General features: G+C 32.9%; 1 protein-coding gene across 9 annotated transcripts in view; it reads left to right on the top strand.

The window, feature by feature from the left end:
• The window catches only part of ATRNL1 (attractin like 1), a 510,466-nt gene that overhangs the window by 251,538 nt on the left and 240,287 nt on the right, over positions 1-18,641 (top strand). For 6 of the 9 annotated variants that reach the window (XM_062580018.1, XM_062580017.1, XM_062580020.1 and 3 more), the window contains exon 26: positions 9,423-9,484. The exons of the other annotated variants lie outside the window; for them this stretch is intronic. In XM_062580018.1, coding sequence (XP_062436002.1) covers positions 9,423-9,484 — 62 coding nt within the window. The remainder of the gene's footprint in view (positions 1-9,422; positions 9,485-18,641) is intronic. 9 annotated transcript variants of the gene reach the window in all.

The raw sequence follows: 18,641 nt of genomic DNA, 5'->3' as shown, positions 1-18,641 counted from the left end.
GAATAGCCAAGCACCGCACAAAAGATCAGAAAATGTAATTTCTACAAAATGGTATTATATACATAAATCTTATGAAAGACACATACCTTTGGGATATCATAGACCATACACTTCTGTGTAATCCATTACCCATGCTGATATAAACCTTTGAATCGTGGGTTAAAACCTGAGGCTGGGTAACCTCATAAATATGCTAATCCAGAGTAATCAAGCAAAGTGCTATTGCAAATACAAGATTTTTATTCCACAGTTCCAACAGCTTTATAGCATACTCTACACTTATAACAATAAACTTTGGGAAATCACTCTCTGTGTTTGAGAAAATGCTTTGCCCTTTCCTTGGCATCTCACCAATGATTTTTACATACATTACGTTGAATGATGTGATCTTTATGCAAAATCTGGGGTATGTTTTGCCTTTTCTAACCAAGTATTCAATTTCTAAAATGTATAAAATGTTGCACAAGTTTTTAAATTCAGCTTATATTGCCCTATAAAAAATTATTAGCATTTTTATTAAACTGCAGACCAACCAGTAAGTTAACTAGTAGGTTGTCTGGCAAAACCAGCTGTACTGGTTTTGTATGTGGCTGTATCTAAGAAGATAAAGGCTTCGAGGATTTTGCAAAACATATATTTTTTGTAGAGTATTTTCCATGTGTCCTTATGTGTATTTGCAGAAACACACATAATCATGAACTTCAAATGTATACTTTAAATTCCATAACCATCATATTAAGTTCTATAATTGCTGAAATAGTCTAGCATAGATTTTTTAGGAAAGGTGAAAAATGTCTTCCATGGAGGAAAATAGGACATTTTTGATGTTTATAAACTTTAGAATACAGAATTCTGCTTTTCTTTAGGGATGTAATTTCAGTGTAGTAATAAATCCTCACTGAATGTTTATGGAATGTTTATGGAAAGAGCTGTGTTAAAACAAGTCTTTTTTCAAGAAGTAAACAGCTTTATTTAGTTACTATTTCAACTCTCAGCTATTGCAATACTAATTTTTGCTTGGCCTTTTTGAGTAATCCATTTTTTAATTCATGTTCAAAGAAAATTCAGTTACTTAAAAAAAAGGAAGGAAAAATAATCAGTTCTGTATTCATTTATTCCTTGGTTCCTATGAAATGCCTGTCAAAAATAATTATTTTCCTAGTTTTTGTAATAAGTGATTACAATTTTGTATTAGCTGCCTGAAGAATTGAAATCTAAACACTGGGGATTTAAGCAATACAGCGTATTAGGTTTCTGTTTGTAAGATTAGCTATATAATGTAGACTTATCTCCTGATGTAAATGTGAATATTTTTTTAATATAAAATCGGGGTCCATTTTTTATGGTAAGCTGTCATTTGCCTAAACAGCTAATTCAGTCTTCATAAAATAAGATTGTATTTTAGTTTTAGATTTAAATGTGACGTTTTGTGGAAACAATACTATTAGTGCAACTACTTCTGGGGATGTTACAGAGATGATGGAGCTAAACTCATCTCTGTAGTAGCAGGCATTAAAAAAAAAAAAAAAAAAAAAAAAAAAAAAAAAAAAAAAAAAGCTATTGCTGATCTAGTGTTGACAGTGGTCCTGCTTTGAAGTGGACCACTTTGAAAGGGAGTTGAACAGCGTGAACTCCAGATGTTCCTTCCAATTAACATTTCTATGATTCTGTGATGATAGTTGTAGTGTTTAATTTGTCTAAGTCATAAAAAGATCTAATTACTGAAATAGGAGAGAAATCAAATTCTAGAAAGTTAAAAAATACTTTTAAATTTACTTTGATCACCAAAACCATATAATCATTCAATGTGTCTGGCTTTCTCTGTTAAGAATAGTTAAAACTATTCTTTTTTTTTTTTTTCTTCTCACTCTGCCTGGCATATTCCCTCACCATTCCCTGTGCTTCTATGTTTAATTTTTCTACCTGCCCATTTAATCTGACTTAGACTTTTAAACACTAGAGTTCCTGAAGGTGTTGTCTAATGATTTACTGTTTCACAGTGTGTTGGTGGGAAACCTAGTCCTGCAAAGATTTATTTCTAAAATAACTTTCTGATACTCTAGGTATTTGCTGCAACTAGTTTTGATCTTTTTTTTCTTTAAGTTTGAAACATATCTTTTCTCCCCTGTCTATGACTTCTAAATTTCTTTCACTTTCTCATTGACTTAAATACTCAATATTTCATTTTTTAATAATGTCTGTATTAATCATTACAGAGATATTTTCCATACTGCAATAAACTGTAATTTGGAAAACTTTTTCCCCCCAATTTTTCTTCTTCACTTCTTGGATGTTATTAACTAAGTATTTCTATGTGTAGTAAGTATTAGTACATGTGTGTACACATGTGCAACTTAAATATAGGAGTAAAGTAAATGAGAGTGTATGCATACCAATTTTAGTAGGCAAAGTGTGAGGCAGGAAAAAATTCAACTGTAAAATCCTTCACTAGGAATGTCATTCATCCCACTTGAAGACAAATCTAGGTTGTTTTCCAACCTTTCATGATTTGGAGTAGTGCAAATAATATCCTGTAATTATTGTATTGCCTGAGAAAGAAAGTGGTGGGTGTTTGGATAATCTAGTGTGTGCCATCATAAAAGACAGGACTACAGCATGCTAAGCTACTCTCTAGAAGCTGTTTATCAAACCTTAATGATGTGAAGACTTTGATGTTGAGTCCACTTTTCTTGAAATTATTTTTATTGTTCAAGTTATGCTGTCAGTGTGACAGTTTTATTGTAACTAATTCTCATCTTCTGGGAGGATTGTTTATCAGCACAGAACATTGGACCACATTTTTTGTTGGCATCAGTACAGTGGAAAGCAGGAGGTGTCTTGTCAGCAGACATATAACTCCATATTGCTGTTCTGATCATTTCAACCCAGGAAGACTAAATATATCTTTTTTTTCTATTTACACATTATGTTGTTATGGATAAATATCTGATCGGTACTCAGAAATTATGGCTAAAATGTATCTCCCCTAATATTATTGATATATTCTAAGTTTAGTGTTAGGTTAGTCTAAGCTAATCATAGACTCCTTATGCAGTCAACGGAGACAAATGGTCATGCATACTGTTAGACATCTATTTTAGAATCACTCACCTCTGAAGTGTCTTTCTATTTCTGTTGATTATTATAAACTAGGTGATGATTTTTACCAGATGCTTAATTTCTACATGGAATAATTAGGAGACATACTCTTTCAAACGTCTTTCTCAAGTTCTAGAAAAGCCATTATTTAGAATGAATGTATATGGCATTTTTACTCTCCATACTAAAGTGTTTAATGTTTTTCTAGACCATACAAAAATTACTTGAATTCACTGGTGGTAAATTTGTCCTTTTATTACCACATTCAGTAGGACTTTTTGTTGTCCAAAGGAAAAGCAAATACATTTTGTGTTCAATACATTGAATATTTCTATTGTGAAAAAGATGATTTCCTACCATCTACCTTCCATTGATGGAGGTACTGTTCCTGTTCATGTTGAAATTCCAATGTGAAGAAAACATTATCATTCTTCTCTTTCTAAAAATAAAATAAAATAAATGTAGTTATATTTAAACAAAAGATTACAGTCATAAATCCCATAACTAACTATGTAATTACTAAGTTTAAAGATATACATAGATTTTTTCGCTTGATTTTATACAATACAGAATAATGCCTTTAAAAACAATATACTTGGATTTCTGCAGTTATATTTCTGCATATTCTGCATCCGAGATTCATTTCGTACCACAAATGACAAATGAAAGATGTCATTACATTTATAAAATTTTCAACATCCCATTTCCGTGTATTTGGTCTTTTCCATCTTTCCTGCTAAAAACTTTATACACAGAAAATGTTCTCATCCACAAAATTATTTTCCTTGGCTGCCTTTTAGATTTCAGTTGTCTAAAGTTGCTTCAGTCAAGAAGTGTTCCTTGAGAAAATGTAAAAGAGGTTGGACTGCCAAATAAATTAATCTTCACGTTCAGTCAATTTTCACTTCTTTTGATTTAGAATATACGTAGTACCTATATATAATAATTTTATCCAGGAAGGAATTCAATTACAGTTTTCATGATACTAAAAAAACTAATAATTTTGTAGGGTTTAAGTATCCATTATCAGCACAGTCCAGACTGCATACTTTAGGTTACCTCTGACCTTTTCATATTATGTTTTGAGGTTTAGTAGTGAGACCATCTACCAAACTTTTAACATGTATTTATTTTATTTTATTTTATTTGCCCATTCTTAATTTACTGATAGTGGAAGGTGAAAAAATTTTATTAATGGAAGTTGAAAAGTGGTATTTGTTCATTGTCTGAGAGTCTGAGTGTGAGAAGCTCACATTAATGGTTAATACAAACTGTTTTGAAATGGAGCATAGATTAAAATTGTTTTTTTATACATTACTTGAATATATGAACCATTCCGTATATTGGATTCCTATCTACCGTGAATGTGGAATTTTGATTTAGTGCACTCCTGTTGTGACTAATTTTTCCTTTCTTTTTTCCTTTTGCTGTATTGGCTTCCAAGCAGAATTGCACAGACAATTTCTTGATAGCTGTTCAGCTGTATTTTTCAAACTAAAACACAAAATTCCTGTTTTCCAAGGCCAAACTTGTTTCCATATAGAAGATGTGCCTAAGTTAGACTTTCAAGATATGTCTCATTTATAAACCATTACATAATTTAAAAATATGGGCGATGTGGAACAGATCTTGACCTATTGTTTTGTTGGACTGTATTAATACTCCTTACAATGAGCAGTGTGAACACCACATGAACTGTTTAGAGCAGGGGAAAAGAATCTATTTTCTCAGACATTAACTTTTAGAGATTGGAAAAATCATTCAAAACTTGTTCCTATTTCAACAGCCATATTCCAAACATCATTACTCAGTGTAAAGTGTGTTTCCTACATCAAGCACATAACCAAAATTTTGTGAAAATTAAGAAATGCTGTACAGGAAAATGTTAGTTGTGATGCATCCTCATGTTCAGTGCTCTCTGGCGTATTCCGCACAACTTGGAGAACTCCAAAGAAATAAATAATCTCCATAATTCTCCATCAGATTTCCCCAGCAGGGCTCACCTCCAAAATAACTGGCTCTTGAATCCTCCTATAAAAAATGTATCAGGGGTCACAGTGCCTTGTTCTCTGATTATGTTTATCTGATACGAAGTTCTTAAGGGCTTCTTAAGGGTTCTTTAAAATCATATAACTTTTTTTGAAGGCCTCAACATGGCAGAGAAGACAGCCACATCAGTGGTGCTTGTTGAAACAATCACCACTGCTCAGTTATTGCCCATCAGTTTTTTTTCATGTAGCTTTCTATCTTTAAGACTATGAACTGTAACATATATATATAACAAATCTTCCTTTGTAAGCTCTTTACACTACCTTTGAGCTCTTATGACTGTGAATTTCAGAACGTATCGCAGAAGTTACTTACAAAATTCCTTCATCTTCAGGATGAACCTTGAGACTAAATTCATTACTGAATACAAAAAGCTATGACTTCAATAGATATAACAGTTTTATGGCATTTTATAATTTCCTTGCACACACTTATTTTTTCCTGTTTCACAGGTTGAAACTATCCATCTCTTTTTTCCTTGCACCTTACCTACCATATCAACTCTCCTTCTTTCACCTATTATCCCTTCTACTCCACACAGGAACACAATCTCGTATATGATCTAATTTACATATTTGATTAAACTCTGAACAATCTTCCCAAATGCTATTTTGTTTTGAAGTTCCCCCACCCCCTTCTATTCAGAACATCAAGAAGAGTTTGCATGCTGAAGAACTTGGCTCCTTTTTATCTTGTAAAAATATTGATGACTACAACTCTGTCATTTTAAAATAGATCATCATAGCTAGAGTATTGCTACCATTAGAACTTTCCAAACTATGTTACAAAAATTCATATTTATCCATGGCAGGCTGTTCAAGTACATATCCTCTAATAATAGGGCAGCTTTCATTCTTGATGGAGCTATGTCATACTTTTTTCTCCTCAAAACTATGAGGAAACACAACTTTTGTTGTTGTGAAGCAAGTGTTGAGTTTGGACTTTGCCCTACTGGAGTAGGAAGCTAATATATAAGTATTGTATTTTTTTCAGCATATTTGTTATAGTTTGATAATGTAATAATCAAAAATCAGCTATTAGTTCTTTTGGTGTTTTTTTGTTTGTTTGTTTGTTTGTTTGTTTTTTCCTAAGAAGCAAAACTTTTGGCCAGGTACAAGTCGTGTGGCATTATTTGTGTGGATATTCCAGTAATGTAAGTAGTTGCTAAGGAAAATAAAAATGAGCTAGTATTATGAAATCATATTAAAGATTTTGTTGTATATCCTGAAGCTCTCTGAATATGGTTCTGTGATATTTGGGGTACAGTTTTGGACCTCTTTATTGTGAAAGTGTTAAACTCCAATTTACCTTAAAATGTATGCTTCATTTCTTTATTTTTTCTTTGCAGTCAGTAGCAAAAGATTTAAGAAGAATAAGCATTTGGTAGTTTTCAGAAAAATATCTTAAGTCATGTTGCAAAACAACAGTTGGTCTATAACAGTACTGGGTCAGAAAGTTATCACCAGTGACTGAGCCACGAGTCTCCACCATGGAAAGCTTTTAACCCTAGTTAAGCAAGGAAATGAACTGTTTTAATTGATGAGAGTTTTTCTAGTAGTTTTGCTTAAGGATGTGAAAACTGTTCAATAACATTTATGACAGATAGCTGTCTGTAACCTTCCTTCAGAGAGTGGAGTAGGTCACAAAGGTTAATTAGCTAAATATATCTGTATCTATAGCCATATCTATATCTGCCATATTTATATTTATCTGTTTTGACTTCTCCTTTAAAAGCCTAATACTGATAAATGCAAGTATTAGCATCTACACCTGAAATCATATTGTGAGTGAGTAATTTATTACAGTACTGTAAGTAATCATACTTCCATTCTTCGGTGCTAGGCTGTTTAAAGCAGAGATGTAATTGTTCCCCATTTTTTCTAGGGAGCTAATTTTATCCTGGAAATTCTGTGTATTCACTCAGAGATGCTTCTGGCGTAGATGAATATTTACTGCATGCCACTTGGTAATTCTATTCTACAGGAAATGATGGAGATAAGATTTAGAATTGAAATTTCGTATCTAACAGAATCATTTATACCTTATGGCTTTGTCTTGATCCTCATTTGTAAGGGAAGACGCAAGCAATATTTGTGGCACCCACAGGCTTATTAGGCATTTAGTAGATGTGAGGGCTACTTAGGCATAATGTGTTGCAAACTACAAATAAACAAAAGAGCTGTTCATCTCTAATATCTTTATTTTATGTCAAAAGTTAAAACCTGTGTAGAACAAATTTTTCTGTGTTTAATTAACATAAACTAAAATAATTACGGTAATGCAATATATATAAATGTTTTTTCAACCCAAACACCTTAGTAGTGTCATTAAAGATGAATTCTGTTGAAAATGCCTTCTGTTTTATCTCTTTGTATTAATTCATCTTCTGAAATATGGTATTTGTAACAAATATTCTGGAAAAGCCAGCTGTTATTTTGAATGCTAAATATTATTTGAAGGGAATCCTGCCTGCATTTAAAGTGCAGTTTGATTGTTTTATTTTTCACTTAAGCTATTCTTAAAGAACTGTTTATACCCAGGATGTTCTTCATATTGGGCCAAACAACTCTTCAGATCTTTAGTCAGGTTTTATTCTTTTCTTTGTAAAGGTTACTTTGGTATTAGCAGATATTTTGCCAATTTAGCCCACTCTGTAATTTCTCCCCAATTTTTCTTGTTTTTTACTATACTCTCTCTAATTTTGATACAGTATTCATCATGACAGTAACTTTAAGTTTTTGAGAATTTCAAAATTCTGCTTGCATTGAATGAATGTAAACTTGCATACTGAGTCCAAGAGAGTTCTTTCTCTCCTGCTCCATCCTGCATAGGCTTCCACTTCTTTTCTTTCTACAGGCTCGCGGGCCAGAATGTAGGTTTGGCCCTGATCTAAACACAGCAACCTATTTCTGTCAGGCATGTGCACCATCTCTCTCTTGAAAGGAGATAGATGATAGCACTTTAATGAGATTTTGCTGGTAATGGGTGGAGAGTTTATCTCTCTCAAGGAGTTTACTACACTAAATTATGCTCAGATTAATTTATCTAGTACTTTTCTTGGTGTTATAGCCTGGGAAGTTTGAAATACCTGCTTCCTGTGCTCTGAATTCTAGAATTACTTATGTTACTGCAATAGTAACATAGTAAAGAGAAAACAGAAACTACATTGTAGAGATGTATTTGCATGATGGTACCCCCCGTGCTTATTCCTGGAATGATGCAACTTTCATGCTCTGCTTGCTTAGACTAAGTAATATTCTGACCTGTGGTTTGGCCGTGTTTAGCTGGCATAAGGCACAGTAACACTATTGCAAAACTTAAGTTTACATTATTTATATTATTATTTACATTTTCCCCTAAAAAAAAAAGAATTCCTGAGTATCATGAGTTATCATTTCTAAAGTTCACAAATAAATTGTGAAAGGGAATCAGAGTGATTGGGTATAATGACTAGTCACGATCAGATCTTAAATCCACAAAGATCTATAAAAACAACAATTATTTGGATAGACTAGAAATATAGTTAGATAAACACCTCATGCATTTCAAAGTAGAAAATTCTGTATATCTTTGATAATTATACTTTATGAACATTGAACAAGACAAGGACTTAGGAAAATTAAAGAAATAACTTAAATACAATCCTTAACATTAGTTTAAAAGTAATTATAGGTTCTGTTCCATGCAAGCATGAGTGTGTGTCTGTGTGTGTATGCTGTCTTGGAGATAATAATTACATCTTTGTGAAAAATTATAGTAAAGAGTTGAGCTAATGCATGTTCTGGTGAGATTTTAAAAATGTAATCTATTTTTTTTTTACTTTAAAGTAATGTGATTTGAAATAGTTTTGTTATGCACAAGATTTGTCCAACTTTTAATGCATGCATTCACTTTAAAATTATACAATTAAAATATTTTAAATATATTAAGTACAAAATACTTTTGCTTGTCTTTTTTAAAATCTTGTCTCAATATGAGGAGATTATAAAAAAGGTTTATATCAATACAGTTTATAAATATTTTGAATGTTGGAATTATGTTGAACACAAATTTTATGTAGATATTTCTATTAACTTTACTGCAGTAGTAAGACCATATTCCATTGTTTGTATTTTAACACAAAGACAGACATTACTTACTCGTCTCGCTTTATGGTAAATGAAGATGTGTGCACACTAGACTTGAAATTGATCATCCATAGAGCCATTAAACCTCAGTCTAAAAGCAATTGTTGATTCTGAAAATGTTGTAATTTACTTTTATTTTATTTGCAGATTGCCTTCTCACAGCACAATACTATCATGGATCTTGTGCAGTTCTTTGTCACCTTCTTCAGGTAAATTGCTTTTTCTGCCTTCTGACACAATCCATGCTAATTCTGTTCCATCAAACCAATGTCATCTCCAGCTCCTTAAATCTAGTGTAATCTAGGCTTCAAAAAGGTGAACAATTGCTTAAAATTATGGAGTGAAGCCATCTCTGTAGATGTATTGCATTAGCTTTCCTGGTATGTGTCTGGTATGGGTTGTTCCAGGCAGATGCAAGCTCCCTGTGATCCTGGTGAAAACAGTGATCGCTTCACCTGTATTCTAAGCTAAGCGGAAACCAAGGCCAATGTTACACCCCTTACTGAAAGAAAGACTACACCTGCCAGCTAGTGAAGCCCCAAAATAATTGTCCTACGAAAGCTTTCAGCAGACCGTCAGCTCAAGAAGAGGGGCTTGCAGCTGTCTGCAGCATAACATTTAAAAACAACCTTAGGAATCCAGTTGCAGAAATAAGTAATGTATGTAGATACATAGGTATTTCTAAAGAAAACAGAAAATGTTGTGACTAGAGCATTGCAGTAATCCCAGCAAGGTACAATAGACTATGAAATCTAGTGGCAAGGCATCCTCCAAAGGCAGACACGAATTCAGCTAAGGTTTGAGTCTTCTTTTTGATGGTTACAGTGATAAATACAATCTTGATCAAAATATATTTTCAAATCTTTATGTACAGTTGTATGGTAAACTCCTACAAATGAATGAAAAAAGTTGAAATATCTTTCAGAAACTTTTCTCTTTTAGAGTTTAATGTGTGACACCTATGGTATTCCAAAGCTGAATATCACTTGGTAACCAGTTTAATTAGGAGTCGCTTTTCGGTATTCACAATACTGAAAGTGTAAGCAAGTAGTAAATTAAAATAATAGCAAAAAGGGTACTTTTAAGAACTGAATTGTACTTTCTAGAACTTCTCTGAAATGTCTTTGAGCTATGTTCTGTATTAGGGTATAAACAAAATCTTTTATCTATGTGCAAGTACGTGGGTGACAAAACAGACCTGTCTGAACAGACAACAGCCTTTTAATTAGAGTGTTCATCTCCGAGAAAAGAGATTTCTGTTCTCTTTTGCTTGATTTTGCTTTCTATGTAGATACTGTTGCTCCTAGAGTATCAAACAGTAGATAAAAAGGAAAAACTTTTTTCTGGCAACGTTTCTGGGTGGTTAGGTGTGAGCAGGCCTCCATAGGACTGACACTGCCAAGGGGCAGTTCAGCCCCTGCCCATCTTCTGAGAGTGTTTTGTGTGGGAACTATAGGTCTGGCTGAGCATCTCAAGGTTACAGGGAGATAGGTATTAGCCACATAATGATATTCATGATACTGAAAAACACTGTTTACTTTCATCCTTTTTATATTGGATTGTTTCATTGTATCTGTAGGTTCAGTGACCTTTTCTCTAAAAGTAGAAACACAGAAGGGTAAGGGTAGTGATAGATTTCTAATAGTCTTATAGAAACTGTGGCATCTGTGTTGCTTTATAGTTGGTGCTTTGAATACTTTTAGCCCTCGCAAATGAAGAAGTGACTTTTTTTCCACCTACTTTGAAGCAGTAAAGTCTCATTTGAAAATTTCACAAGCAGCAAATGCGAATTATCTTTCTTTTTATACTGCAGAAATTCAGTCCCCACAGTTATATAAAGTCTATTCCTACATTACTCTGACCTCTAAAACACTTAATAAGCTAAAGGCTGAGTTTTGTTCTACAGTGTTAAGTTATGAAGTAGTTTTCTGTGTTTGTAAATCTTAAATGAATATATTGTAGCTGAGTCAAGAAATTTTAGATGTTTCATATGAAGCATTCTTAGTTTCTGAAGACATTATTTACTTTTTCTTTATATCATATTTTATCGTGTAAAAATTGACAAGCTCAATATTTATTAGTTTCTATTATTCATATTTTACTTGACTAATTCCAGAACTGGGAGCCAAGAAACTCTTAAATTCTAATCTTGCTTCTGATACTGACTCAGGGTGGATTGCAGCAAAATTTTCAGTCTGTTTATTATTTACTTTTCGTTCCATTCGCATCAGACATATGAATACAAGGCATGGATTAGAAGGCACACTGTTTTAGTTATATTGCTCAGTTTTACAGTACATTAGATAGCAGCAACATACCACATATTTTTACAGCACTTTGAACATGCAAAGTATTGTTAACAGAAAGTGTTAATTATCATTCTTATTATTTATAATTGATTATAAGTAGATGTGCCAATTGAGTTCTTTTTTCTGCATCAAACCAGCTAAGATATTTGAGACTGTTAAAAAATAACTATCTTTATTCTTGGAAACTTTTTTTTATATTAAGAATCTGAAACAGGATTTCTGATAAGAAATGTAGTCTTGTCTTCTATTCCTGCAGGCATGAAATTGATGCAGGACACAATGGTTAACTATTACCATTTTTGTGATAGGTTTTTATATCCAATGCTGCTGTCATAAATATTCTTTCTAAAGTCTATTTCAAATGCATACAACTAGCCACTAACTAATTGGGCACTTGCTGTCAGCCTACATCCTCTTTTTGCTCTCAGAATGATTCCTTCTTTTGTTGCTTAACTCTCAATGTGAAGCTGCCAAATGGCAGTATTTATGACTGGCTAGCATGGTGTGCTTTAGCCTTTTTTATAACACTTTTCTGTAATATTATGAATTACAGAATTTTCAATTTGTGATGAATGAAGTAGCATTAAGAAGCATAGATACTTAAAAAGTTCAAAAATACTTATTTTTTACTTTTTAGAAATTCTAGTAAAAACATGATCCTTTGGGGTTGCAGGTACAGTCTTTTGGACTGTGTGCACTACAAGTGAGAGAAAAGAATATTAAAAATATTGCAAATGGAAGGGAGGGGGATTTAGGTTAGGACAAGGATTAACAGTATGAGTTAGAATAGGAAACAGCAGTTACGGAAGAACAAGATTTACCAGCCTTATCTGGATCACTGTGTGTGTCAAAAAGTCATAGCGATTATGCCTCAATTATGTTTCACACGATGGAGTTGATGGGTGCATTTCAGAGGGTTGTATCAGAGCTTGTGTTCCTGAATCTGCCATTCTTTGCATAAATGTGCAACGAGCAAATTCCGTAACACAAGTTCTCTTTACTAGCCTTCTTTGGGGTGGGGGGAGCAGGTGCTTTTGTTAAAAACAAGTATGATCAATTAATGCAAAATTTTGCCTGCATAGCTTTATGAGATGGAATATTGATCACCATAAAAAGACAAAAGTGCAATCTTTCAAAATCAGACCATATCTACCATGACTGGATTCTCAAAAAATACAAAGGTCTGATCAAAAAAATCAAAATTAAAATATTTACAGGTAGCATGAAAATCAAGTTATCTTGGCAAAGTGAGCTTTACATTTGAGGGTAAAAAAAAATTGATTTTTCCTTATGGAAGCATTAAACAGTTTTCATCTCACTTAAAAGCAAGTAGTTGTTTGAATTCCACTCCTACATCTGTAGTGGGCGTTTTGAGGGTATTTTTTTCTTAAAATGTTTGTGTTTTGAATTATGGAATATAGATTTGTCTCTTCCTTTCTATGAATCATCAGGAAATTTTTTTCATTTCTGTAGAGTTATTTGATTTATTCTTACTTCCTGAGAAGATAACCATTTGTTATTAGCCTGCAGGCAAAGGAGATTCCCCAGTACCACTGGATTGGTTGCTCGTTTATAACATCACATGAGTCATTTAGTCCTTTGGTTGCTAGAACAATTTTCCATTATTTCCTCCCTGTTTTTCTTTCTTTGTTCAACCTTTGAGTCATTTGGAAGTGCATTTGAGTGTACTAGTACTTGCTGTTTTTTGGGTTCAATATATTGTGTTTCTTAAAGTATAGGTTGCTTGCTCTGCTTGATATCTGGAGGTGGCCTCTATACTTTATATACAGCAGGTTTAGGCTTTTTCTTCCTTTAAGTAGACACATTTAAAATTTTGCATTTCTGATATCATGTATATATCAAATACAGACTATGAGAGTTGTTCATTCTTCGTGGTGAAGCATTTAATCCCAATTTTTGCTAACACCATAAATAACAGTAAATAAACTGAAATAAGTTCTGCAATTGGTTTAACTGCAGAGGGAATCGAGAATAGATTTGAAGTTCTGCCTTTTGTGGATTGTGGATTCCTGTAGTTGAATGAGAGAGTTTGAGCATGAGATTGACTGTTCAGAAATGCCCTCAGAGCTAACAAGTTTGTTAATTTGACATAGAGACTAAAAGGAGTAAATGCTGATGACAGCTAAATTAAAGCTTAATGCATAGTATTAAAGTAACTTTGTGCAAAATGAAAAAAAGATACATGCATATACTAAGTTACTAGATAGAACAGTTTGTAAATAAAGCTCTCTATTCCATAATGTGTGTTCATTATTTTTCTCTAGTAGTATGATGCTTGAATTTAGTTGCAATGCCGTATCAATAAGGTTTGTGTGACAATTACAGGATTTTTTAAAAAAATCTCTTTTTTCTAAAAAAGAAAAAGAAAATAAACTACTAATCTTCAATTCCACTGTTCAGTCTTCATGGTCCTGTAACCTAGCATTCCAAAAAGCATTCTGTCATCTCTGCTCATTTTATGAAATCTCATTGGAATCAAAGCTGTATGTTCAACCTAGAGGCCTCTGAAGGTGGTATACCAAATACATTTTTCCAGAATGCTGAAGAAAGTGTGTCTTTTCTGAAGTCTTTTTGAAGAGAAGACTCCCCTACACTGAGACAGTTCTGTAAAGTTCTCCTTGCAGGGATATGTCTTTTTACAGATGCTTTGTATTTTGTTTCATAAGAAGCATCATAGATAATTCATACTATGTTAATGTTTTGATTCCCTACATTTTATATTGTATTTTGTTAAATCTGATTAGCAAATTATATTTTCAGACTAAAAACAATGTTGGAGCTCTGAGCTATTTGTCTCTTAGAATGCTTAATCCTGGTCACTTTTTTAATGAAACTTCAGTCCACCATATTTTAAACAAAAGACCTACAGCAGGTTTTCATCTATAATAAATAGACTTGAAATTTCGCTTTGTCATTTAAATTCAAAAGAGAACCCATTCTGCCTTCTTATGATAGGTGCATGTGCCAGTTGCAAAGCTAACTGCAGAAGTTTGTTTCCAGATGTAAGTATATAGGAAGGTGGAAGAAGGGCTGATGAAAAAAAAAAAATGAAAATAAAAGAAGTAAGAAACAGGAGAGTTCTAGCTGTTATAGCAAATGACAATCTGCTTTCTCAAGTGGTTTGCTTGTCTGTCTTTGCAGACACAGTCAGTATGGCATGCTGTGAAATGAGTGACATTAAAGAAATGAGCAACCTGTTTATGGCAGTAGAAAAATATTGAGAGACCTTGTATTTGATTGTAATAAGCCATGGAAAGAGAGTGCTAGAGTGCATGCTAGCCTGGATGCAACCCTGTCTAACATGCTCTAGGTGACCCTGCTGAGCAGGGAGGTTGGACTAGATGATCTCCAAAGGTCCCTTCCAACCTTACTGATTCTATGATTCTATGAACTATTGTGGATTTCACATATATTAAAATATTAAAACTAATCATTTACTATTGAAAGGAGAAATCTGGATTCAAAGAAATTCAGTTAATGACCTTTTTAAAAGATAAAAATATTCCAGTAAAATTTCCCTGTACCAAATGAAGAATTTTGCATGGAAGATTTTGTTGTATTTTTTTGTGTATTATTTGGTTGTTGGGTTTTGTGGGGTTGGAGAGGTCATTTTATCAACAGCAAGCAAAATTATGGAAACTTTACAGTGAAACTCATACATAAAGAAATTGTTAAATAATTTGTTTATATTTTAATGTTTGAATTTAGTCTATGTATGCATCCCAAATACACTCTATAGGATAATTGTTTTCTATGTGTTTTCAATATTTTTATCATGATTTAGGAAAATATGGTTTCAAAATCACATTGCTTTCCTCACATCTTGTGCCAAAATTCTAAATGTCAGGTTCTGAAGTTTAGTTGTCTGTATATAAAAAAATAATGATCCTTTTTTAGCCTGGAAATCTAAGAGCCTTGCTTTACCTTAAGCAGACTTTCTTGATAATAGGGGTTATAATAGTGTGAGCTATAACTTTACACTTATAGCTTCAAATATGTTTGCTTCTTTATAAAAGCTCTTGGAAATCTTACATAATGAACATAAGAGTCCATTAACAATTTGTAGAACTTCATGATGATATACCAGTTTAACACCCTAAACAATACTTTCATTAAATAAGCATGGGTTTGTGGCTGTTTAAATATGTTTCATGATGTTAGCAAATGATAGCATCTGCACAAGAGAAGTAGTGCAGTGAAAGAAAAGGATGAGAAAAGAATGAAAAAAGTGTTATTGAAAGAAGGTGAATTTTTAGTTTGGGAGGCTACTGAAATGTAGCTTTGGTTGGCAGTGCTTTTTCCCCAAATACACTAATTGGCTGTAATTAGAATAAATTAGATTTTTTTCTCCTTAATTTAAAGTCTCAAGTAATTAGTATAAATCAGCAGAATCATTGCAAATTCTGAAGTGAAAGCACATCTATTTTTAAATATAAACAGTTTATTCCATTGCTAGTTCTTCTTGAAATTTATTGCAAATATGCAAAATTCTCTACTTCATAATTTGTCTTCAAACGTAATGGACATAGTTTTTTTTTCTTTTTCTTAGGTGTGATTTTTTTATATAAAACACCAGTTGTTGGAAAAAATATAGGATATTTCATCCATGAAGGGCAAACCCATAAAATTATATGAAATATAAAAGTATTTTCTATGAGTGAAAGAAACATAATCACACTGTATGGATGTGATGTTCTATTTATTCCTTGGAGATTAATTTCAGTTAAATTAAACCTCTCTGATTGTAATTCTTTGTTAACAGTTTCAAAGGGGTGAAAGGAAGAACAGCTGAGAGTTCAAGGTCACATCTAGAGTTTTATTGCGTAATATATTACAGGGTCCTTTAAATGACAGATAGAACGTTGCATGTTAGTCTTTGAAATAACTTTCTGACTTGCACTATATTCATTTTCCCTTCTTAGTTGCATGTGAAGGCTGTTTGTATAATAGACCATTCATTTATACTTTACTATATTATTTCTAATATGGCTGCTGACATAGTTAATATTTATGAATATATACAGGAATCATTTATATAGCTAAGAAAAAAATTATGTATGTGCAATAGATATTTGTTATGTAGTTTATATGTGCTATTAATTGTTTAATAATTATTTTGTTTAATAGAGATATGCAATTCTAAATTCTCTATAAGATTTAGGTCTAGGTACATATTTGAAAAAAATACCAGTATCTTATTTTTCATAGTCATCTTCTTACAAGTAACAAGTTCCCTGCTCAGACACATTTCTTTCTTCCTTGTATTTAAGAAGGGTTTTGGTGTTTCATTGCACAAAAAAACCGATAAACCTTGGCTTTGTTGGGGCAGTTGTCAGAGATAATTTTAAGCAATTCTAGTATTTTATGCTTGGGGAAGTAAAAGATTAGGGCTTTTCTGTATTCTATATATATATTATATGCAGTCCCCACAAGGGTGCAGTTGCTGTTCTTATTAATTAATTATTATGTAGTATACTGGTGATATTTCATTGGTGTTGCTGACTTAAAGTAAAATATATTTTATATAAAATGCGTTTGTTGCCATTAATATTTCATGCACCGTTGTCAGTTATGCATTCAGTACTTAAATTGCAAAGCTTTATTAAAAGCATTTTTGATTTCTTAATGTATTGTTTTACTTTTATTCTTTTCCTCAGTAAAATGATTTCAGTTACATTTTTAGTAGTTATATTAAATGCACTCCTTTAGAGCTTTCTTACAGAGTATGCTTTTGCAGTATTCCATTTCTAAGGCCCTTTTTTCCATGTCTTTCTCTTAGCTTTCGTAGACTAGTCCAAATATTTGGTGCCAGAATAGCATCCAGTGGTCCTAAGGAAACCTCTCGGAAAACTCTATGGCACAGGGTTTTAATTTGTCCGCGATATGTATTTTGGCTCCTTTGGAGTGCTGTATCTTTGCACTGCCAACACCAGTCTCAAAACAGCGAGGCTTCTCTCATCAAAAGCATTTCCTATAGCCAAGCGGCCACCTACAGATAACATGCATCTTTTATTACAAGTGCTTCCAAGAGACATTACATTCTGTATGCAAAACAGCTGTCCCAGAGTGGAGAGTCTCAGCTTGTGCATCCAATCCTTTGTTTATAATTTGTGTTTTATATGGATACTCACTGTGGTACCAAGTATGCGTATCTGGGTGAATCAGTCCCTGAATACATATACAGTGCTGCCCCAATTAGTGCAAAAAGCTATCAAAGACTCTAAAACAGAGAACTTATATTCTCCATTATTTCTTTACCTCCAGTCCTCTTAATATCCAGTCCTGGTTCCCAAGTTTTGTACCATAAGCTTCCTGGACAAATTATAGCTAAAAAAAATTAGAGAAAACTGTTTGCATTTTAATCAGGTCTTCTAGGTATAGATATTTGATTAAAGGCAATTTACATATTTTTCTTGGATTTTTTTTTGTTCATTCATATTGCTGTTTAAGTGCCAAAAACAAATTATCAGATTCTATTCTTCCATTCTTCTCTCAGAGGTACACTTGGAAATACAGGTATAGGTATGATATATTCACATATATTTCACACAGATGAATGTATATTTTTTTTTAGTGGAGTCGTAGTAGTCATGCATATGTGGTACAAGTGGCTGCAGTGCAACTTCCGGGATCTTTTAGAAAATAGTGTCCATTGGGATCATCCACATTTATCTGGGAGAAGTAGTAGTGAGTGTGAAATACGCATTTCCTTACTGATTTCTTGGTTAGTTAATAAGAAATCCTAAGGGGGGGGGGGGAATTGTGCAGAATTCAGTTTTAGAGGACCAGCAATATCATCTTGTGATCACTATCAGGTTTGAGCAGTTCCATAAGTGCCTAAAAGCTAATGCTACCTGAGTGGAGTTGGAATAAATTGTTTGACATTGCATTTCAGAGGATTGAGCATATACCCATACAGGTAGTGACTGCTGCCAACAGGGGGCTGGGAAATCTCAGCTGAAGGATAGAAATTTCCTGTTGAGGGATATGGTTTCTTTAAGGGCCTTTGCCTTGATTACTTGAAAAGGTCATAGAC

Source organism: Rhea pennata, chromosome 7 (assembly GCF_028389875.1).
Source record: "Rhea pennata isolate bPtePen1 chromosome 7, bPtePen1.pri, whole genome shotgun sequence".
In the NCBI taxonomy this organism is placed as follows: Eukaryota; Metazoa; Chordata; class Aves; order Rheiformes; family Rheidae; genus Rhea; species Rhea pennata.
This window is presented reverse-complemented; position numbering and strand designations above follow the sequence as displayed.